Source organism: Drosophila suzukii, chromosome 3 (genome assembly GCF_043229965.1).
Source record: "Drosophila suzukii chromosome 3, CBGP_Dsuzu_IsoJpt1.0, whole genome shotgun sequence".
NCBI lineage: Eukaryota > Metazoa > Arthropoda > Insecta > Diptera > Drosophilidae > Drosophila > Drosophila suzukii.
The window spans coordinates 86,180,108-86,205,364 of NC_092082.1; the positions used below are offsets into that span (position 1 = coordinate 86,180,108).

A 25,257-nucleotide genomic window follows, 5' to 3' on the forward strand; every position below is an offset into this window, starting at 1 on the left:
TTCCTTTAGTTGAGGGTCAAAATTTTAACCCATTTTCATGTTCGGATTTTCCGTAATTCCAATGGATTTCAGTATCAGACCCCAAAAACTGCATTTCTAGATTCCATAACTTGAGTTATTTGATCCCGATTTAGGCGTGGGATACCTCTATGAGTTTGTGGTGAAATTCTCTAATGATCTACATTAAAATATTTCTTTTAATTGAGAATCCAAATTTTAACCCATTTTCATGTTCGGTTTTTCCGAATTTCCAAGGTATTTCATTATCAGACCCAAAAACTGCACTTCTAGAACCCATAACTTAAGTTATTGGATCTCGATTTAGACGTGGGATACCTTTTTGAGTTCCTGGTAAAATTCTCTAATGATCTGCATTAAAATATTTCTTTTAATTGAGGGTCCAAATTTTAACCACTTTTCACTAAAGAGAGGTGCTTGAAACGTGACGACTTACACGGTGGGTATACACATAATTGCTTGACATTTTTAAATGCCATAAATAGCATAATTTTCGATATGTAAAGTAATGAGTGATTGACCTTTTTCCCGATTTTTCCGCATGTGCACGCTCACCGAAGATGCCAGTCGAAATGGTATGCAAATTGGCCCTGACAGGCAGAATGCGTGTGTATGTTTGGGAGGTTGGGGGTGGGGATGGAATCCTTTACGGCTCATTAGGACACAGAGTGGGTGGTCACAGTGGGCCTAAATGTCAGGCGGGCCACAGACGACAGTGGGCGATTAATCAGCGTGTTGAGTGTGCATGTGAAAGTGTGTGTGAGTGTGTGTGGGTGGGTGAGTGTTTGGTGGCATTAAAATTGAATGAAACTCCTGTGAAGTTAATTTTTAAGTGTCGAAAAGGGCAGTCGACGTCCCACTGGCACACAGACAGCTGCAACTTGTGGCTGACCGCAATGTGCTTGAGGTGGCACAAAGATGGCCAACAGAGGGTCAGGCTTTTGAGGGCGGAAATCGAGTCCTTTGGGGCTGGGAGTTAACCACACGTCTGCAATATCCTCATTTGATCGAAGTCCATTTCCATTTGCGACCAGGCAAATTGTGGCTGCCGGAAGTCGCCTCATTTGTCGGCCAAAGGGGAGAGTCAGGGTCCTTCCTGAGCGAAGGATTTGCAATAAATTAGACAAATCGCAAACAGTGCGACTTCTAAGGCTGAGTTTCGAAAAGGTTAACTGTTATTACCATTAAAAGGTAATCTTGGGATAAATCTAAGGTCAAATATAATCGAATGCATACCACTGAGTTTAATTATGTTAATTTTATCAATTTACCTAGCTTCTTAATTGTTTCTGTGCAACGAGTCGTATACGTTATTTGCATTTGCTTAACTCTATTTTCCTTTTTTATTCCGTCTGACCATTTTTCTTAGCTCCCTTGTGAGTCATAAAGTTAGTTCTATCCTCTTTTAGTTAAATTTAAGATTTTTGAATAAAATTTCTATTAAATTAAGTGCTTTTTTGTTGATTTATATTGGTTTGAAAGTTGGCTGGCAAAATGCTTGGCGACTGACAATAAAACTTACAAAGTGCATAAGCTTTATCCTTTGATAATCCTTTAACCCTTGTAGTTGTTCTGAAAACCCCTGAGCTTTAAATCCTGTAATGTTTTATTAAAGAATTAAACAGGGCATTTTATTCAAGTAACCTTTTGAGTAAGCCCGCCTATTGAACCTGAATTAAGGAATACCCGAGTTTGAATGCCTCGAGTGTGGACTCAGTCGTGCTCGAAACTTCACATCCGCGCTCTGCGAATGCCGCTTTCAATTGGCTGTGGAAACACTTGGCAAATAAATTGGCATGCTCTTGGGTGTAATTGATATGATGACAGACACATATCGCAAAAGAAAAACCCCAAAATCCTAAAGGAGCGGATACGGAAAAGGCACGAGAATACACTCACATTGGCATCCATATCCGCATCCGCATCCTTATACCCACACACACTTGTACATACGCACAAGACCACCAAGGCCAGACACATATTGACTGTTGATTGCTGTAAATAACATTTTCATCAATACAATTACATGTGGTATGTGCGAATGTGCGGGCTGTGTACGCTTATCGGCGTGGCGAAAATTGAGTTGGAAATTTTTAAGTGCAAAAAATGTTTATGGTTCACTTGATAACATTTCTCAAGTATCGAATGTGCGTGACTCCTTTGTGGGGAGATTTTTGGGTTGGCAACGGGTGAGACCTAGGGGTCTCTGGAAAAAAACTGCCTCAGATGGCTCGTAGAAAGGGTCGAAAGGCCGGCAACGTATAATTTTAAAAATAATAAACACCGAACTAAAATGGGGGAACCCTTTCCTTTTGACCATAAAACACACAAAGATAAGCCAACTTAAAGTTTACACACATTTTATGCCCCACTAAAAAAAATATAAAAGGAATATTTCTAATACGGACTTTAAGGTATTTTTGAATAATAAATAAAATAGTTCCAAGAAATATTATATATTTAAGATTTGTGTTCACTGGAAAACTTCGAAGTTTTTTTGGATAATTTTAAAATTAATAGAAGAAAGTTAAGAAAAAAGTAATAACCTTTTTACATATTTTTGATAAATTGGTTTACTTTTTAATTCCCTTAAATTGGGCCCCAAAATGGCTAAGTATTCCTGTCTTTAAGCATCCTTAACAATAACTTCCCAGCTTTTGACACCCAAGTGTCCGCACCTATTAAAGCCAATGCAGTCTATATTTAGGCCCTTTCATCTGCTTTCCTGAATCATATACACCGTTTTTCCTCTGCCGAAAGCGAGTATAAAAAGATCAACAAACACTTTGTGAGAGAGCGGGGCTTGTGTTTCGGTTTTTCCTTGTTTCGTCATTGTGTACACTGGGAAAATCTTTTGTGAGTGGCGACAGCAACAGTAACAACAACATCGACAACAGGAGCAAGAACATGGAGGGCAAAAACAGCAACGGAAACGGTGACAAAAACGATGAAAGGACATTGTGTCCTGCAAGTGTGCAAGTGTGTGTGCGAGTGTGTGAGCTCGGAGACTTTGTGGAAACTTTCGATTTTCTTTTTTCTTTGTTTGTGGTCTTTTTTCAATTTTTTATTCAGCTTGTCTGTCACAACATACAAAAAAACAACATCATCAAACGGAGAAGGGCTCAGGTGTTGGTGCCCAGGGACTTTTTTTTTGCGTGGGTGGACATCTTTGTTAGTGTCCCAGTGTGTGTGTGTGTGTTCTTTAGGGGTGTGTTTGTACAGGTGCAACACATTCAACAGGTGCTTGAATCAGAGTCTGTTTTCGCAACGTGTTCTTTTGCGGCAAAGAAAGCAAGCCAAGAAAACATACATAAGGAGAGGTTCCGGAAATCTCTAGAGGTCTTTAAAGTTAAGATCTTGTTAGTCTACCTTGTTCCTTAATTCTTTTTTTATATTTTTAAGATTAATATTTAATATTTAAGCCAGAAAGTCTTTTCAATCATATGAAATCATATATTATATTAAATGACAAATACAAATTTAAGATACAATTTTGTATAGCATACTTTTCAGCATCCAAAAGTAACTTTAAAATCTCCGAAGATTTCCAGAACATCCCGGAAAGAAACGGAAACAAGGACACAAACAACAATGCCATGGCCGAGTCAACAAACAGGAGTGAGTAAGAGTGAGACGGCGCAGTCACAGACAGAGACGGCAACAGTGAGGGATGCAGAATCCGAAGAACGGAGACGGGATGCTCGTGTTTTTTTCCCCCAGTTCTTTATGTGGGTGCCTTTGAAAGGACAACAGGACACACATTACAGACAGAGAGAGAGAAAGTCAGAGGACACAGACACCGACACAGAGTCACAAGTCGCTTACCTTGCCATTGACTTGCGGACAAATGGAGGGCGCTAGGGGGGCGGGGCGGCGCCTTAATCATTGTCAACTAAATCTACGCTAAACTATATGTAAGTCTGCTCGCAGGAGTTGTGTCGCACGTGCTGAATGCCGTGCAGCGAGCAGGTCGAGTAGCAGCGCCGCGTCGCGAATCTCTGCAAAATCAAGAACGCCGCCGGAATCACAATCAGCTTCAGATTCGCCAGACAAGGCGATACTATACTATATATAGGGAATATGGGGTGTGTGATGGAGGGCCCGAGGGGTAAAGGTGTACCATAATGACTTTAATGCCGTGATGACAGGAGCTATTTTGGGACAGGCCTCTTTTCCTAGAACTGACACTTTAAGTGTTTTTGATAGGTTGGAAAATTACATGCCCTGCGGTCGACTTGGAAAACTTTCTAAGCAAACAAGTTTACAGAGCGCAAAATCCAAATAAATATATGAAACTATGTAAAATATAGAAGATAACCTTTTTTTGTATTCTTTTTCTTATTCTTACTATCCTTTAATCTTACTGCATATGGAATAACTTGTATCTTAGATATTTAACATGAACAAATTATTTATATGACCTGTAATATGCACAGACATATTATGACTCATACGCCCTGATACCTTCAAATAATTAACTTTAATATGTTAATAAACTTCTAAAACATGTAATTCTTCTAAGTGAAACTGCTTTATTAACCTAATTAAATTGTATCTACTATCTCTCAGTTTCTACACAAGTTCGACTGCAGTCGCGAAGCCAAACACGTGACTTCGGGGTAATTACTTAGAGACCCCATTGACAGTAAGTCCCTGGGCGGGCGACAATGGATCTCTCCATCAGCAAACTTCAGGTGCAATGCTCTTATTCCACCCAACCCCCTGCCAAAGCCACTCAGGTGCAGTCAGAGTTGCCAAACATTAGAAAATGATTCATTAAAATCACGCAGAGGGTCGAGGGTCGACAGGTTGAGTGATGCGCCCCCCAGATGATTTATGCAGGGATTCGTAAATGCGAGGATGTCAGTGGGTGAGGATGAATCCGCTGCGGATGTCAGGAAGTTTTCATGGTTGTGTGCCATGTGTGAAAGGGGAAGTCGGTGGCAAATGTCAGTTTTTTTGCATATTCATTAAATTTGTAAATTAATTTTGCCGTTCGTTGAGTTTCGTTTTTGGAGCATACAAAAAGGGGAGACGGCCAGCAGCACGTAATTCATGAAGGCGATTTCCATCAACTGGTTTTTGTTTTGCCCGCCAGAAAAGAGTGGATGCAACAAGAACTCAGGCGAGTGGAAAATGCGCAAAATTGCCCAGTTTTACAGTCCGTAAAAACGAGAAAGAGAATCAAATCGAATCGCCTGGCGGAGATGTGTAATCTTTCGGGGAATGGGGACACTCACCTGCGATTTGGAACGCATCGTGGGCTGGTACTTGCGGCGAATCTTCCGAGGACAGCACATGCACAGCAGACGCACAAAGGCCCTGGAAAAAAAAAGAAAAATGGGAAGAGAAGCCAGTTAAAGTCAAGGAAGGGGGCAGTAAGGGGTTAAGCTCGGCATTCAAAAGCCACAAATACGCAGAAGCAAACAAATATACCACATAAAATGGGTACTTCTAGTGGTTTTAAGGGTTTCTTCATGAGTAAACGGAAAATAAGTATACTCGGTAAGCCGTAAAAATAAATCTCAAAGAATAGTACACAGATAAAAGCAATAGGTAGAAAGAACTTCGAAAAAAATGTCTTTGTATACCTTAGATTATATATGGTTATGGTTGAGAATCAAAACAAAAAAGAAGATGAACATGAAGATACATATTAAAGGAACATTTGATCTTATATATTGTTACTTAATCTTTTTGCGCCTTGGTTAAAATAAGGATCCCCCATCAAAACTCAACTCACCTGCGGAAGTCCCTGCTCCAGCAGGCATAGATCACAGGATTCATGCAGGAGTTGATCCAACCGAGCCAGGTGACGATTGCCGAGACGATCTCCTCGTGCTCGATGCACTCGATGCAGAACCCGGACAGCAGGTTGACCACGAAGAAGGGCAGCCAGCAGATGATGAACACGCCCATCACGATGCCCAGCGTCTTGGCCGCCTTCTTTTCCTTGGCGAACTTGGCCAGTTTTCTGGACAGCGAGAAGTTCTTGCCCATGTGTCGATGGCGGGCCAATCCATTATTGTGCAGAGCGGATAGGGGCTCATCATCGGGTTCCTCGGGCGTGGAGGTCGTGGTTCCACCTCCATGATTGTGATGATGGTGGTGCGAATGGGAGTGCGAGTGGCTCATGGATCCTCCTCCACCACCGCTTCCTCCTCCACCACCTCCTCCTCCTCCAGAAACCTGATTCGCCTGATCCCTGGTGGTACCACCACGATGTATACGCAATGTGAGCTGCAGTTCCCCAGAGGCCATCAGCACCTGTTTGGTCCCAATCTTCAAGGACCTCGTTTGTATAACAGCCGCCCTGTATATCCTACAATAGGTAAACACCATCACCAGCAGCGGCAAGTAGAAGGATATCGTCGAGGAGAAAACCAGGTAACCCAGGTGCTCAGTAAATGTGCACTTGTAGGCTGGCATTTCGCCGTCCCTCGCCGCTCGCCACCAAACGATGGCCGGAAAACTGATGGCACTGGAGCAGATCCACACGGCGGCTATCAGACCGGCAGCCCTCTTAACCGTCATCCTCATGGGATAGCTAAAGGGATCCGTTATGGCCCAGTAACGATCCAGCGAGATCACGCAGAGATTCAGTATGGAGGCGGTGCTGAAAAGCACATCCAGGGATCGCCATATATCGCACCAGTCCGTGCCAAAGAACCAGGTGTTCTCCAGGACCTCATAGAGCGCAGAGAAGGGCATGACCACCAGTCCCACCAGGCAGTCGGCCACCGCCAAGCTGGTGATGAAATAGTTGGTGGCCGTGTGCAAGTACCGCTCCCGGATGACGGCCAAGATGACCAGGGAGTTGCCAAAGACGGTGGCGAAGGAGAACAGGAAGAGGAAGGCCAGCAGACCCACGCGATCGTTGGGCAGGGCCTCCAGGAACTCGGAGAGATCTGGTTCCGGCGTGGTGGTGCCAACACTTGTTCCCACACTCGAAGGTGTGCTCAAGGTGGTGGCATTCAGGACGACCTCCGTGCTCGTGGGCAGGCCATTGAAGTAGAGGTAGACATCCTCGGAGATGTTGTAGCTGCCAAAGAGCGGAGGCGACGTGGGTAAGCGGGTCTGGGTCTGATTGAGCCCCTCCATCCGGAGGAGCGCCAAAAGGGGGGCGACTGCGCCTCCTTCCGCTTCCGACGACCCATTGTCCTCCACCATTGCAACTCAGTGCTCAGTGCTCAGTGCTGTGTCGCTGCAGCTGACTGTTCCTGTTCCTGTTCCAATTTCCCCGGCAGTTCCTGGTCCTGTTCCTCCAGCTGCAGCTTCTGCTGATTTTCCTCAGACAGTCCGCGGCTGCCAGCCAAATTAATGAAGCGCATTTTCATGTCCTTGGCCAGGACTCGCCGCCGGGCTGCCAAGCTGTCGACAAAAGAGACGGAGAGGCTGGTGAACACAATGCAATCAGGACAAACTTGAGATAAAGTTAGGTTGTAACACGTTTTATAGGGATACAACATGAATTACAGATAAAATACATTGTTCAGTAAGTCCATTTAAATTTTTACCTGAAGGATTGCTAAGCAATCTTTTAACTTTTACCATTCGTTTTAAGTTCCTAAAATCAAACCATTTTTTGAAGACTTACAAAGTGTGACAAGCTCCCAATTTCTTAAAGCTTATGTGTGTGTAATAAAATATTCATATTTTCCAGTTGGTATCTTTGCACCAAAATATAAAAAGAGCAATTTTAATTTACAACTTGATGATGATCTCAGAAAATTTACTTTAGCACAGCATAATATATAGATATTATTTCCCTAAATATACTTCCGATTTTAATACTTAATAAAGTTAGGACCAAGTATAAAGAGCTTCATTTCCTTTGACTAAAACTTTTCGCCAGTCTAATGAAGCTATTGTAATTGAATCGCTCTCAGCGCGGGCTATAAATTTCATTCAATTAAAATGTTGACTTTCGCATCCACAGGTAACCGAGTTAAGCAAATTTCCGCGCACAAAAGCTAAACAAACACATTAATTAGAGGATTTTTTGGGCTGCCTCGCCTGAAATCGGGAGGAACTCCACCTGCTGCTTGTGGCACCCAAAAGGTGCGCAATTAATTGGCAAGCAGACACGCCAGATGGAGGATTCTGCCAGGAGATGGAGGAAGTGGAGGTCCTGGAGGAGGCGAGTGCCACACAAATAAACAAATTAAATTACATTTCGAGTGCCAGGGTTGGCAGGAAGTCAAGCGTGCGACCACTACGAACTTGAACTCCGGTCGCAGGACGAAGGACGAAGGACGAGGGCTGACTAAGTGGATGCTGCCTTTGTCAACGGAATTTGACAGAGGAAGTCAACAACTGTGGAGCGCATTATTCAAGAGTCCTGGCTGCGAGGAGACTTGTCGGCGCGAGTTGATTGCTAAGCTCCGTACTTAATGTAAACAGCCGGCGACTGTTTCTCCAGCTTGGATTGCACTGGCTACTTATTGCCAGATCCTGGCTGCATTAGGGTCCTTGGAGCTTTGCAGCACATCTGTCATTGCCACTCCTTGCCCAAAAGGTTCCATTCAGCAAAACGACTTTCGGGTCGGTTTAATCGAAGCGATGAAGATGGAAGCCGAACAACCTTGGTCTGTGGATTGGGAATTATCAACTGGTACCTGTTTCATTCTGAATGTGAACCAATCAGTGAAAGTTCAGGGAAGCATGGCTTCCAGATTGCATTTTGTTCTTCCAATTTGCAGCTACTCGGTTAGAAATGCGTAACAAAAATGGTTTAAGAGGGTTTTTTAAAGGGAAGGCACTGATAAATATTTTTAAAGACTGCCCTTAACATCCTTGCCATTAGCTCATTTTAATTTTAATGCAAAAACTTAACTTTGGAAAGCTGTTTAGTGCGAGCAGAATATATTTTCTCTTTTAATTGACAAGGAGTATAAGTAAAATTCCTTTCCCTGATTTTCTGGATAATGCGTCATGAGTGTCCAATTAAATTAGGGTGAAGTTTTTGAATCCCCAAAATTTCCTTCACCTGGTGACGAAGCACATTTATGTGGCAATTTGTTTCCATATTTTTTGGCCTCCCCATCACGGTCTTAATTTGGTCTTTAAAACAGGGCTTAATTTACAAATTAGTCCGCCTTTTATCCGCTCTATATCATTTGTAACTTAGTTACGTTGAGGCTGTTGTTCTCGATTATCACCTGTCATCGTCAGGCGGGGAGTAAGAACTGGATATGGTCTGTAGCCAATCGAGCGGAGGAGGACGAAGGACTCGGGGATCAGGACTCGGGCCTCCTGCCTGCTGCCTCAACATCCTGGTTGCTCATTTCCGGGTCGCGTATGCCATAAATTCAGCTGCCTGCTGTTGCTGGCTTATCTCGACCCCCAACTCCTGCCCTCCTATAAACAGGGTCCAGAACAGAACCGAACCGAGCTGAAACCGAACTTGAGCCCAACCTGACACGTTTATGGTTTATGTTTTCCTTAGCCACATTGCAGAAACGGCTGAAACAGCAGAAGCAGAAGCAGCGTCTTGCCTGCGTTTTTTGTTCAGCTGCTTAGCACAATTTCCTGGCACATTTCTCACTGGCCTCGGCTAAAAAAGCAAACATTTTTTTCACTTACTCGACCGCCTGATGAGGCTGTTGATGTGCAGTAAGTCAAAATGCGAGCATGGGGCCAGGGAGCTGGCATAAAAACAGGGCAACCAAATGAGAAACACGAAAAATATGTGTGCACTGGGAGAAAAAATACAACAAAATTATTTGGGACTATAAAAAAGTGCTTCTTATGAAAAGATGAATTTCGTTTATTTTTAATCTTTAAAAACAGCAATTGACACCTAGTTCTGCGCATATGACCAATATTTTTCCTTAAATCCTATAAATTTATGGAATGTTTTCTCATCCTCATGTTAAAGTCAAAGTAGGTCTTAAACAATAAATTCAATTCAATCTCTTTGTTTGAAATCTAGCTTTTGGCTACCATGGAGAACGAAAATCGAACATAGAGCATAAACTTGAGATATATTTTAAGCTAAAACGTGCGATACTGTTTCTAGATTTAAAACCTACTTGAGGACGAGAAAAAGGAGTTTAATGTAATAATATATGTTTAAAAAATAGCTTATAGTTAACATAAGAACAAACAAGGGCATGTATAATATCAAAACCAATATTAAACTTTCATAAAAGCATTTGAAACACTTTTTATTTTCTCCGTGTAGAAGAAATTCATATGAACAAGTGGGCGGTGCCCTGCAGCTTTCAGGGGTTTTCTCTTTATTTTTTGTGTCTGGGCCGAGAAATTTAATTGAGGAAACCTTTAAGGTTGCTGCTAAAAGCTGGCCAAAGCTGGACGAAAGCCAAGTCTGGCCTCTATGCAAAATGATTTCGACCAGGGCAGCAATTTGTATATGTGTGAAAAACCTTTTGACCCTTTTCAGTTTTCAGGCGGCTAACTGGTGTGCGTGCGTGGCTGCAAAAGGGCAGCGGGATGGAAATGGTTAAGTCATTGAATGGCCTCATGAAAGTTAAGCAAATGCCTGGCCCGCATTTATATGCGGGTATAGCCGGCGAGAGATTTCCAGGAAAAGCGGTCGGGAAAATCGTGCCCAGCATGATTGCGAAAATTCAGTTAGTTGTTAATTTCCAACATGAATTTCATAAGAACCCACAGTACAGAGTATTTCAATTTCGAGGACCATAGGGTCCTCTATTGCTGGCCCCAAAAATTAATTCCCTGCAATGGCGTATCGTCTACGCCACACAATTGAAATTGATTCGAAATGCAGCACCGAATCACGACAAATCACAACATAACATTTTAGATTCAGCCACAGAAAATCGTTGCTGGCTCTCATGGACAAATGGCCAAATGTTTGGCATGTATCTCGGTTTCTGTTTCTATTGCTGTTTCTGTGACAGCTGCAATAACAGTCTTTGAATTTAAATTGAAGTCAAGAAAACCGAATAGGCAATTCCCGTTCGGCAGACATTCAATAAAAAGCCAGCCGCCGGCCATTTGTTGAATTTTTATGCGAACCGTAATTATATGAAGCGATTTTCCATGTCGCATTGTTGCCCATGGAATTATTAAAACTTGCGAGACGAGTCGATGTGTTTATTGAAATTGCCAGCCAACTGGCACCCAAAAAGCTTAGGGAAATGGGAAATCTGGGGGGACAACAACCACTACAGTCCAACTTCTTGGCCTTGAACTTTTTCAAATTGAATTTTTTTCGGGGCTCAGAAACTTTTTTGTTTAGCACCTACATATAATTCAATTTACTGGAAGAAGTTTCAAGATTTTTATATTTTTAAAATTGCGTTGATATTGTGTTTAGGGTTCTTAACTTGCAATGCACTTTAACAAACTATACAAATTTAATTAAAATATAAAATATAGGGATTACATTTTTTTGGAACTGAAAAACACTTTAGTCATACTTAAATATTCTTCATAGCAATATATAAACTTGAAATTAATACAAAAAATGTAGGTATTAAATTTTTTGCCGAACTGAAATACATTATTATTAAGTATTAAAGTATTCTCTATCAAAACAATACTTTTTTTGTAAAACTCTTAGCTTAATAAATAGCTTATTTGCTTTACAAAAGAAGTTTGCCTCTATTTCCGGTGGATTCCTGTAGTTGCTAGGGCTGCCCCTCTAAGTAGGCAACACAATTTTTACGGCCCCATGAAGCACTCCCCTGATGTCAAGTGATATGCCCGACTTTGAGAGCCACGCCCCCATCGAAAAAGAGGCCTAATGCCAGAATTTATTAGTGCCGCTGTCATTGTTATATCATGTCGATAAGAGGAGGCCGTCGAGCAGTGACATGTGCATATAATGTAGGTGGCACTGAGTTTAGTATTGGGATCCAAACATCCATTAATTCCCTGCACTATCGCTGAATTGGAATCGCATGGCAAATAGACGAGCAAAGCCCCCGTGACATTGAACAACCTTTTCTTTTTTCGAAGCCCTCGTATTCAAATTAACTCGATGGTGAGCTGGATAGACTGCTATCTCGGGTCCCAAAGTATCGGTGGCACCCACTCAGGAGCTGAGCGATAAATCGCCGCCTAAAATCTTCCAAATTGCTCCCCGAGCGTTTTTGGCGTTTTCGGGGATTTTCGGTTTTTGTTTTCTTTTTCTTTTTTTGTCAGGTGGGTAAACCAAGCGAAACAAAGTGAACCGTTCGAGTGGCTCCCCACTGGCGTCCAAATCTTTGACAATCTTAATGCGAATCCAAGTCAAACACACGCACGGGGAAAAGCAGTGGGAAAATCGGGGGGAAAGCGCCGCTTTTCCGACTAACCCGAGCGAGGCGAGGCACTAAAACGACGGTAAATACGGCGAGTTAAGGACTAAGGATTCATTGAGTCAGTTGGGTTCCGTTTTGGTTGGGTCCACAAATGAAATTTAATCACGCGCGTGGCGAAAGCGCTCTGCCATTCAAAGCGCCGATGTTTGCTTTATTTTCGGCTTTGCAACTTGTGGGCCCCCCGATTTGATAATGCCTTCTATATCTGGAGAACCCTGAACCCAGAACCCAGAAGAACCCGGTTCCCCTCGGTGCCTGGGCTGCTTAATTATGTCACAAATATTTACACCGGTGGCAGAGTGTCATGGCACGCAAGGAATCTAGCTGGGGCAAACAGAAATCAAACGAAAAGCCGGGCAGGGGGTTCTTTTGTTTTTCGAATACATAGAGTATACATAGTATATACAGAGTTTTTTGTTCGCTATTCGAGGCAATCAAGGACGAATAAGGATGGCGGGTTGGTGGGCACGAAAGTGGATTCCGTGATAATGGCTGGCATTAATTTGCGGCTCGCACAGACAGCTCGTGAGACGGAATCGACAGCCCAAACTCTGGCCCTCAGGATTGGCACCCCGAACTAAAAGCGTCGGCAGGGAAAACACAAAAATTATCCTTTTCATTCTGCACTGGAAAAATACAAAATGACTTAAACACCAAAAAAAACAGGGCCATTTCATGAGAATTTTATCCAAAAAGAGGATAACTATTATCCATCGAGTAATATTTAAAATATAATTGAGCTTTAATATTGAAATATCCCTATAACCACTTTAATATACTTTAATTTTATTCTGTTAAATTCAAAATGTAATTAGTGGTACCACTAGACGTATACGTAATATACAAAATATGGCTACAATACCACTTGACGTTCACTTAATTTACAAAAGAATGCTTTTTAGTCATAACATCATTATATTCACTAAGCATTTTCGTGTTCTGTTGACCACTAAAATGCTTACCAAACAAATTTCGATCGGCTTTATTTTATTGCCCAGGCCTGGAGATTCTTCGAGTGTGGGATCCTCTTCCTTTCTCGGCTGTTATTGTTGCGGAAATACCTTTGGCATGTTAAAAGTTATTGCCAACTCCGGCGCACTCACACACGCTCCGGGCCAGAGACACATTTAACGCGCTTGTCACGCAATGAATAATGATTGGACAGGACGACAAGCGGCAAGGACAAATACGACAACTACAGCGAACTCTTCGCCAAACAACAAGGTGAATGACAACGACAACATTCAGGACATTCAGGATATATATTGGCTGGAGGCAGCGATGTTACTTATGCCAACGTCTGCCTGCTGTCAGTGAGCCAATCGAGCATCGGGCATTACTTTAAGTGGCATATTGCTCATGCGACATGTGGTCCCCTCCGGTTCAGAGCCATCAGCATCCTGCCACCCTTTGCTCCCCAGTGTGTCGTGATTAATAATTAAATATTGTCACAAATTGGAAGTGGGTCAGGACCTGGGATCTCTGGGTGCACAGGGAAAAATCAGACAGCAAGTGTATTATTTACACTCCATTTATTATTAAGAATTTAAAGATTAAATATTTAGTAGTTTTTGTTAAGAAACACCCTTGTAAAAAGGTATCTTCAAAATGATATATATAACAGATCTCCCTTTGAGTTCAAATGTCATGCTGAAATGCCAGTTATTTCGATTTGCGAAACAAGCCCCCTGATGACCAATTTCGTTTAAAGTTTTCCCCCTGCGATTTCCGACTTCCGCCCTCGTCCTCCGTCCTTTTTTCCTGACAAATCAAGTTACCCAGCGGACATGCGGCGAACACACGGAGTGTCCTGGCAGTCCTGACAACCATGTCAGCCGCGGAATGCAAAGCGAAATGTGAAGAATTCAGCTAAAAACCAACCTGACGTCATCCGAGCAAAAAAAAAACGCCAACTAATCCAAATCTCGTGAGCTGTCGAGCTGAGCACACATGAGCGAATCATTTGACCAAATATTTGCATAATTCGAAATCAATACCTCGCCCATAAGGCCCACCCCAGCGACCTGAGTTTTCGGGTTCATCGCATACGGATTATGATTAATTTGTTGCAGTCGGCAGATGAAATGTTTACGGGCTTTCAGTGAGTTTTCCGCCGCTCTCGTATTCTGTTTGCCTTTCCCGTTTTTTTCCCCGGAAAAGCGGAAAACTAACGAACTCCATCTGGAAATAGGAACCCTCTCAACTTCTGCTCCACTGACTGCCGGGATATAGGTTCACTTTCATTTCATCGTCTCAGGACGCACGCACGCACTCGTTTCATTGGGACCCAGAGGACATATTTAAAGTTAGTTTTTGATGAGTTGGCATGAGTTTTATTAGCGGCGCCCAAAGTTTCCCTTTGACGCAGCTCTTCACATGCCGAATGAGGCGGCTCGATAAGCATCGCTCTCCTAAAAGCCATGGGGCCATAAATTAAAAATGTATCACATCACATGAATGAATGGTGAAATAAGGGGAAATGGGAAATGGGTGTGGGAATCCGGCGTTGGGATTATCCCTTCCGATTACCAAAACTTAATGGGTTTTGCATAATTTTCGGGGGCGATTCGCGCCGGCAATGAATTCCAGTCACATGACCGCAAGATATATGTATGTGCCGGCGCTGCCTAATATGATAATAACATAAAGAACTCTGTCAGCGGATCCTCGAGCAAACATGAGCAAATTACAAATCGTCCGCACACGCCGACCGCATCCCCAATTTCCAGTTCCAATAATGAAACCGAATCCGCATCGGAGTTCCCAACAGTGTTGGTGGATAAGTTTTAGACCCAAGTTCTTTACTTTAATGGAGAAAAAGCTAAGAATGCTTTAAAAGAGCCTAACAAATAACAGTACTTTCATATAATTCTTTTTAGTATAATATCATATAATAATGTCAATATTTAACCCATCATATCATTGAAAAAATATTTTAGCTGACCAGTATCCAACTTTTATTAACCATCTATAATTCTAATACATTTCTGAAATACCTTGAATTTTATTTTAATGAAAGAAAATATATCTTAAGAAAATCATTCTTAAGATTTCTTAAAGAAGACCTTATAATAATAATTATATTATTATACTATATTATTATATCATTTTAACATTTAAGTACATTATTTCCGATTATTCAAAATCTGTTGCCACTTCTTAAATAGCTAGTAAATTCCGAAACATTATTTTATTCAATTTCTCGATATATTTTTGGCCGGAAAGTATCCAAATTGGCTCCACAGCTCCCCACTGTCCCTCGAAAAACTCCCAAATGGCCTCGGCACGTGTGACTGTGAAACAATTTCAGTTGCAGCCCGGATAATTTCGATATAATAACAAGATGCCAAAAGTCACGTCGTTAGGGGGCGTGGCCAGCGCCTCCAAGGATGAGTGAAAGCGAATTCATCAGCGGTCCTGTCAAAGACGAGCTGAAATATTGACTGCTGGAAAGCAGATAAGGACGAAGGCGAAAGCGACAAAGACAAAGGACACAAGGAGTTGCCCGGGGCAGATGAATATAGAAAGACAATGACTGCGACTACATTACTTTTCTTTCACTTTCTCTTTTCTTTTGTCCCTCCCAATATCACCATTTATCGACTGCTCCTAATGGCCACGCAAAACGGCCACTTATAGTTTTATTAGGGGGCTCGTATCAATTTTGATTTGCTGGCTGTCGGGAAAAAACAATTTTCTACGAATAATTTGCCAGCCATATCTGCGAGGGGGAGTGCGTTGGTATATCAATTTTCTATTTCAGGGTACTGAGAAAAAATTCTTCTTATATATTATATAAATATTGTAACATGAAGTTCTGGTTAAGATGGTTAAGTAGTATTGTGAATACCAAAGACCTTGAGTAGAAAATAATGAACATATATGTACATGTGCTTAACTGATAGTTCTCAAAGATTTCTTATTATTCAAAGACGTTTAATGTTAATTAATTTTATAATAAGTATTGGTTGTCCCAGAATTTGTATAAAACTTTTACTTGGCTACTCAGTACTTTTATATATTACTATTTTTTCGTAAAAAATCTAATAACCCATATTTAATTTGTATTTCTAGTGTAGTTTTACCAACATGATTTACACAATAAATGTCATGCTGGGGCTCTAGCTGCGGCCACTGAGCACGCAAGTCCTGTCGGCACATAATGCACTTGGTCGGATTTACCATATTTTACTATTTCACAAGACAGCCGGAGGCCTTGGCCATTTTGCTGGAAATCTCTTGGCCTGGTGGCTTATCGTGCTTGTGCCAGTTTCCAGTTTAATCGGGGCATCTTGGCCGAACAGTAGTGCATGTGGGCAACTCTGGAGTGACATTCTAATCAACTGCACATTAGCATGCTGGAATAGTACTTCAAAGTGGGTTAAGATCCGCTTGGCAGTCATGCAACACACATTTTCCTGCAGCTGATTAAGTTTCCCCTGCTTCGTGAGAGGGCAGGGCACAGATTTTATGGCTAATTAAGTCGCAAAATTAACATTAAATGGCAATCTTGGTGGCACGGAAGTCGAGGAAGTTGGCGGATGGCTGGGATATGGCACACACTCTATATACTATATGGTGGATCTTGAGACTGCGCTTCGAAAAACTAATTTCGAGATAATTAGTTAGGGAAAGCGTCGAAGTCACCTGACCCCCGAAAAACCCCAACCTCCACGCTTTTCAGCATTTCTCATTTCGTTCGGCGGCGAAATAAAATGAAAATTGCTCATAGTCACCGGCAATATTCCTTAGCCATCTCTTTTTCTGCCAACTCAGGCAGTTTATTAAGGCGAAAATAATAAAAAAAAAAAGGTAGAGCAGGCCCACAAAAAGTCTGGGTATTAAAATCCAACTGAGCTAACGCTGCACAAAAAACACAACACGACGAGAGAGCCCAAAAAGCTGGAGGTAAAACCAAACAAAAAGGTGAAAATTAGAAATATAAATAAGTATATATATTTATGGTGGTGCGGCCAAGAAAAACAAAACAAACACCGTGGGGGGGGGGGGGGGGTATGGCATAAAATCTGCTTGGCTGAGCTATTTGCAATCATGAGAAATATTATTTTAATTTTGGTGTAATAATTTGCAAGAGAACATCATTTTCATAAGCCCCCTCCGCGAATTCCCCGCTCTACCACTTGGCCCCTTTTTGCGTAAAGAGGCCAAATGCGAGATGTCTATCCTTGGCATGAAATGAAAATGAATTTAAATACCTGAGCGTGGCTCGCGCCCACGTGGCCCAACTTTGCCAAGCTACCACCCAATCCCCCTGGTTTTCCGCCTCGTAATGCTACCAGGAAAACATGCGTCTACATTCATCCACACTCATCAGGCGCCGAGGAAAGACCCAAGCCTGGGCCCAACTGGGGGACAGGATCTCATCCTATCATCCTACGGCTGCCACCGGCGAATTGTCATTCAAATCTGTCGCATCGCCCACGGCGCCTAATGGGCGGAGGAGGGGGCGTGGCAGGGGGAGGGAGGCGTGTCAAGCACGCAGTTTACTGCAAATTTTATTTGTTGCTGTAATTTTGAGCGTTTTGCGCTTAGCGGCCGCCTGAATCTGAATGTACACAGCGAGAAAAATATTTTTAAAAAATTTAAAAATTAAAAAAACAAATTTGGAACTTTTTAACAGTGTTAAGGTGGCATGAACTATCCTAAGATACATCAGTAAGTCAAATCTTTATAGATTTATAATTCTAAAAGTATCTCAAATTTAACCTTTTAAAATGGTAAAATAAAACTTAGTTGTGAACTGCATATTTGAAATTACTTCATCGTAAGAAAAAACATATTTTATATTATTAAACATTGTAAGTTCAAATATTTTACTTATATAAATTTTCTTCCAGTGTTTTTGCCACTCTGCCTCTGTTTCTTTGTGTGTGTGCGTGCTGAATCTGTGTATTTGGGACTGTGTATGTGTGCGTGCCATTCATTATTTTCAATTTTTCAATTCAGAAAGTTTCCATTGCCCGTCGCTGGCTGTTGTAAAGTGTTTCGTCCCTAGCGGAGCCAATTTTCGTAAATTTTTTGCAATTTATTACGATTTTCGTTTAATTTCGTTGTCGCCGAGCGTCCCACCCTCGGGCGAAATCCACTGAATCACCCAAAAAACCACCCAACCAACAGGAGCCTTTTTCCATGTGGCATTTCAAATTTGTGGCATAATTTCCAGGGCAAAGAAAAAATAGAGAGTGGGTGGATTGGATTTGGCAAAAAACAGGGCACTCCATCGATTATTGCCTGTTAATTCTTCTGCTGTTGGGTGGGCGTCGAAAAGTTTCTGCGAGAGACGGCAAAAAGAAAAAGTCAATTAGACCAATTGAACTGACGCGCCTGAAAATTGCAGGGCTCCAGCAGTTCGTGGAAAACCAAAAGTTTTTCGGGGGCCCACCGAAAATTGGAGAGAACGGCCAATTCTAAGTGACAGCACGTGTTGGGAATTAGTTAAGTAAATGACGGGGACTTGTAGATCTTCTCGTCGGCTGTACGGAATGAAAATGAACAGCAAAGTCCTTGGGGAATTTGCCAATGAGGCGGCAAAATAATGGGAACCCATTTGATGGCTGAAAGAGCTCCGGTATTCCATTGAACTCGGGCTTGAAAGAAAACACACCAGCCAGCCTTCGTTCTTCATTAGCACACTGATATACGATTATTTGCCGGATCACATTCCCTTGTATCTCTACGGAGAATGCCTGATTTTTGCCTGGCTTACCTTGAAGCCTCACCGGCCGACGTCCCATCAATTTCCCAAGCCTCAATCCTTTTTGGCCAAGTGCCCAAGTCGTCCAGCTGCTACATTAATCATCCCCCGGTTGGTCAGGCGACCACAACAACAGCACCTCACACACACTCTTTTGGCCAGGTGAGCCTTGCCTCGGACCCCAACTGGTAGCCTGTCATAAGTTATTAACAAAACGACCCTTTAGCCCACATACGCCAAAGCAATTCGTAAAGTGCCATCACAGGCTTACTCACGCCCCCACACAGATACTCACATCTATACACACCAGCCTAGGATACGCACACACACACACACTCGTGTGCCGACTGCAATCCAAGACAATACTTTAAGCACACACTCGAACAAAAGAGAAAGTTACACTTTAAACTCATTCTGCAAAAGTCAAGATATTTAATCATATGGACTACTAATGTATTCAGTAAAACGAATATAAAAGTAAAAAGTTACCAGTACTTGGCAGGGATATTCAAAACATTTTCTAGGTAATCTTAAATGCTACCATACAAAATTTGTTTTTAAGTTTGGGGATTGATATTGAAAATTGATAAATAATATATATAGAATTTTATGAACCAGATAGAGAACTTACTGTACACATAAGTATTATTTTGCAAGTCTGTTTTAAATTCGTATTCTTCGCATAATATAATAAGGATACATACTTTTAATATATTATTTACCAAGAATTGTCTGCAATTAATGAATTCAGAACTAAAATAATTTATATTGAATTTAACATTAATATTCAAGACTTCAAAAACGGTTTTAAGAAACCATTGAAAGGACACACCTTTTCTCCCACTGTACTGATTGAACAAACAGCCGTCAGTGGCATTTTGTAGATTTTGTGTGGAATTTCAAGTTCGTTGCATTCTGTTACATTTCTCCGGCCCAAAAAGAGGCGGTCGTTTAAGGGGCGTGGTGCATCTGAAATTATGACCACTCGGACCCAATTTACTGGCAGTGTGCCAAGGACATTGACGCTGACGTCGCTGTGCGGCGGCTGACAGCTCATTGGAATTTGGAATTTTCATTAGTGTTACAAGTGCGCCGCCATTGAGACGGGCGGCCAAGTCGCCAAGCCAACAAAGCGTTGAAAAAAGCGGTGACCTTTGCGAATCCAAATACTCACGCACGGGGCGGGGTCACCACAGGATGTGTGTGTGTGCAAGTGAAATATCCAAACAAGCTCAAGATTAATGTGCTGCGGGCAGTGCAAAACTTTTCGAATGTTTGGCATTGCATGGTTTCAGGGGCGTTGCTAACAGCATTCATACATATGTGGGCCATGTAAGGGATTCCACATTCGGTTGAGAAGGAGCTTAAAGCCACGCCTAATTGGGCCATTCACTTTAATAAAGTCCTTATAGGGAATTAGCTATGATCTGTGATTGCCTAAATAATTAACATACTTCATTTGTTAATATGACAGTTGATATATTTCAAATTTCAACTCCTTTTAAGCCATCATGAGATTTAATAATCCCATTAAAGCTAACTTTATTTTCCATATTTAACCAGTACAACTAACTGATAAAATTTATTCCATTTTTGATGCTACAAAATAAATTGGTTGAAAGAAATTTCGATAGATACAAAATCAATTATAAGTTTTATTTTTCAAATTGAGCTATCAATCAATGGTTGTACAGAAATATCTTTAAATAAAATTATTAAGAATTTCTAAGGACTTGCTTGCTGGAATATTGTTAGCAAATAGTTTAAAATTAAAGCAATCAAAAATATTCGTTAAAAATATACAAAAATTTTAGGAAAAAATAATTTAAAAATCTGTTAATAGTAAACCACGGCCTTGAAAATGCTGGTACTGCTGCTATTTTGGTGGCCAGTCAACTTTGGAGTGCCGCTAATGTGTAAAACTATTTAAGTGCCCCCACACCCGAACCGCCCCCCTTAAAAACAATGTTGCAAATTGCCGCTTGCCGCTTGCGTTGTTGCTCTTGTGGTAATTGCACTTGCTGGTTTATTACCCACACAGCCATAAAATGTAATGCACATGATGTAAGTACTTAAATATGGCAAAGGATCCGCCGATGCGTAGCCCCGAAAAATGTTGACTGCTGTCAATGTCAGTAAAGCGTAAATCTACATAAATGTAACACCCATTTCCCCCATCCATATTTTTGCATCTCCCTCCGCAAATGCCAAATTATTCCACCTGACATTCCGTCGACGTTTATCGGGGATTTTTGGTTTCGCCGACACTAAGCAAACAAAACTGAAAGCGGATTTGTCTGTGTTTGTGCCGTGTTTGTGTTGTGGAGTGTTGCGTTGTGTTGTGCTGTGCATACAATGTTGTCCTTTGTCCTTTGTCCTGTGTCATTGTTTGCATGTGTGGTGGTGGCCAAGTAAAAGCGAAACAATCAAGGAATGCGGCACAAATAAATCGCAATGCTTTTTGCATTTGACGCACCAAAAATATCCACAATGAATGAGGGGTATCACTTCAGGTGTTTCTTAATGCTACAGTGGAACTTCTATAACACGAATTTCCTTAGAACTTAAGATGAACTACTGCAAGTTGAAGGAAAACACTTTTAAACTATTTAATTCCTTGAAATATATTGACAGTCTTAACTTTTTCAGCAAACCACTTTCTTCAAGTATCTTTATTGAAAAGTAAGTAAGTATCCATAGAAGTTTGCTATTGAACACTCATCTTATTGCCTTAAAGCAGCTTAAATTTGAGCTGCCCTTTTTTTGTAATATAATATAATTATTTAAGCTTTAAGCGCCAACAACATTTCGGACCCACACTGACCAAGCTGAAATTCAGCAAAATACTTTGTAAAACTTAAGGGCTTAACTCTATTTTCACTACATTTTAATTGCGTTACGGAGAATTCAATTAAGTTGCAGCTGGAGAGGTTCATCCATGTGCTCGTAAGGATATCAGAATTTTCCAGACTTGGCTTTAAGTTCAATACTGAGTGCTTGTGAGTGTGGCTAAACCATTCCGCTGTGGCAAATGGATTTCCCTTTGTGTTATCGAAAGCATTTTTAGCCTACAACACACACGCTCTACCATAAATATCCAATTCACAAACTATTTCAATTACAAAGAGGAGAAAAGTCGACTGGAACCAGCGGAGGCACAAGTACCTGGGTGAGTGTTCTTGGGGAAAATGGGGAAAGAGGATTTTCCATTTCCTTCTGCCAACACACAAGTGCCCTTACATGCACGCAGTTTTTCACTGTAGCGGTACATATTATAGAACTGCTTAAAAGTAAATGCTGAGATAAATAAAAAGTATACTTTTATTTTAAAATGTTAGCATTTTTGAATTTCACCATAACATTTTTTTAACTGGCTAAAATAAGTTCCTTCCATTTCTTATCCACATCGTAATGTTGATGAGTAAATGTTTGTCAAATATAATTAATAAAACCACCATAAATGTCTATGAATTTTAATTTTAAAGTATTATTTCTTTGAAATATACAAAAATCTTTAGAAATTCCATTAATAAATTGACTTTTTAAGCTAGCGAATACAAGACATCTCTGCTTACCCAAGTTTAAATCCCCCTCAAAATGTTTATTAGCAAATATTTGCCAAAAATAAAAATACATATCTAAAAATCTAAAGTGTTATTAATTTGAGAAAACCAAAATCTGTATTTATTTCATTAATAATTTGGCTTTTTAAGCTGGCAAATACAATACATGCGTGATTTCAGCTCAAATACAGAACAGTTTATTCAATTGTTTTTCCACCTCAAAATGTTGATGAGCAAATATTTGCCAAATAAATATATTGATCCATAAAACCATTATAAAATTGTCTTGCCGAATGCAATATGCCAACATTTAGCTGCAGGCTGCTATTAATTTGACCGCAGCTGTGCACAAACAACTGTGTGTTTGGATCTGGTCTCCTGTGCTTCTCGCTGAAATATTTATATGCAAATAAATAGTTTAGCGAGCTATCAACTTCAACGTGTGTTTGTGTGTAGTGGGTGGCTGGGCGGTATTGTCATTATGCGTAATGTAGATACAGATATACCAGGGGGCGGTACTTGGCAGGGGGCGTGTCATAAACAACAGCACACACACATTATAATGCCTCACAGATTGCCTGAGAAAGCGAATCCTTCGAGCTCGGCGTATTATTACCCGTTAATGGTGTGTGGCATTTAATTGCTAATCTATTAGTGTGAAGACAGGACCTTCAGGTGCTATGGCTAAGACCCCGGCTATAAGACAGGTCATGGGATATTGGGCTAGGTGGTCGTGGGTTGGGCAAATTGATTTAATTGCCTGGAATTCGTCTTAATTATAAAATCAATAGGAAAACAAAGGCCTGTGGAATTTGCACAAGAATGAGCCGCTTAATTAACCAGGATGTCTGCTTTAGTTCAGTGGAATTCACTTTTATGTCAGGATGTGCTCGACTTTTTGTGATGTGGTATTTGCGATACATGTGTTATGGTTTTGTTGCGCCTTAATCGACCGTAATGTAATTAAATGTCTGGGCTAAAAAAAAAGCCAATCGGCAGAAGGGCAATCAAAACAAACTCGAACTATGGCAAAAACCGAGAGCTGGATATAAAATTACGCAAATAGTTGGGTGCACACAGAAAAAAAGGAAAAAAAAACAAAAGACTCTTTGGAATAGAATTTGCATCGGCCAAAAAAGAAGCGAATTCTGTTAAATATTTATGTACACAGCGACATAGTGACGCTGTTGACTTTCATTACCTTGCGCAAATAGAGGGAAAGTCATTAAAAATTTTAATGAAGAAAGTTTTTTCCTTTGTTTCCCGTTGTCACCATCATCAGCCGTCGTCTTTGGCGCCGGCTCAACTTGATATTTAAATTTTGTTTTGTCAGCACCTCTCCGCTTTATTGTTAACAACAAACGGGGCTATGGCGGCATAAGCATCCGCATCCGCATCCTCATAAGCGGCATGATTTATTAGAGCGATAAAGCGATTAAATTAAAATTGATTTATATGGCAGGAGCAGCCAGGACAACTAGCACTTTGGATGCCTCTTATATCCTGATTATTTTCCCTTGCTTTTGCTCTGGCTCCCCCAAGAAAGTAAGAACACCAAAGTAAAAACTTACTAATTTATGCAAAGCAGGCGGACTGCTTAAGGCTCTGCTGCCTCGGGACGACATGGCGTATGATTAACCAAAATGTTTCGCCCTGATTTCCCCCCTGCTTTACATTTAAATTACCAAACTAAAAAGAATATCGCTCGAGGCTGAAATTATTTCCCGCTGAGAAAAAGGTCCTGTTTTCATATCCTTGTGTATGGGGCTGTGTGTTTTTGTTTTTGCGGCTTGTTTGTAATGTCCGAAAAAGGACAACTAATTTGCCCAGCACAAATAAAGAGCCAAATAAATAAAAGGGATATTTGAAGAACTTTTTACCCAAACCAGTTTCGATTTTAGCCAAGTTTATTGGATTGCCAGCCCAATGGGATTCGTCCTGCCGTTTAAACTCCTTTGGCTTTAGAGCTGCAACTCAGTTGCCAAGAATTTACGGCGATGATGGCCCAAACTCAACTCACCGACGGATGCAGTTCCTCCTGCCGCCTCCTCTGTATCCTTTATATCGAAGCCACAATTTCTCCACGCGAATGTCCTTCGAATTTTCCGGGGCTCTATTTTTTTATTTCTTATATTTTGCTGTCGCCTCGACGGCTGTTGTGGTTCTTGCACTGACGTTGCGGTCCAAATTGAATTTCACTTGGAAAATATACGAGCATGATTAATCACTTAACGAAGGCGGTATGGTTGCAAAACGGCACCAAGGATACAACCGCACAAGCCGATCCTGAAAAGGAGGACCGCATTCCGTTAACTCGTTTACTGCAGCTGATTCCATTTGGCAGATTCCGGTCGGCCACTAGCTTTTAAGTATCTTTCTTAAAAAGTCTTTCAATTTTTTCCGTTCAATATGTGTTTATCTCTTTTTAAGTACTGCAATCCAATATTAAATATTTTGCTTTTAAGCACTTTATATTATATTTTTCGTTAATTGGTAGATGTTAATAAGTTGTAGGAAATTATTTTTGATTTCACATAAGAACAATGAATTTTAAAAAGAACTTTAAGTAGTAGCTGCCAACTTTTTTTAAAGATTTTAATATCTAACACCGAATGTTATTTTTTCTAATTACTTTATACTCAACTATACTACTGAACATTACAGCGGA

General features: G+C 41.0%; 1 protein-coding gene across 1 annotated transcript in view; it reads right to left on the bottom strand.

The window, feature by feature from the left end:
* The window catches only part of Dop1R2 (dopamine receptor 2), a 31,262-nt gene extending 6,277 nt beyond the window's left edge, over positions 1-24,985 (bottom strand). The window contains 3 exon segments of the mRNA XM_036818540.3: positions 5,259-5,340; positions 5,762-7,389; positions 24,610-24,985. Coding sequence (XP_036674435.3) covers positions 5,259-5,340; positions 5,762-7,188 — 1,509 coding nt within the window. The 5' untranslated portion in view covers positions 7,189-7,389; positions 24,610-24,985.
* Between the last annotated feature and the right edge of the window lie 272 nt (positions 24,986-25,257).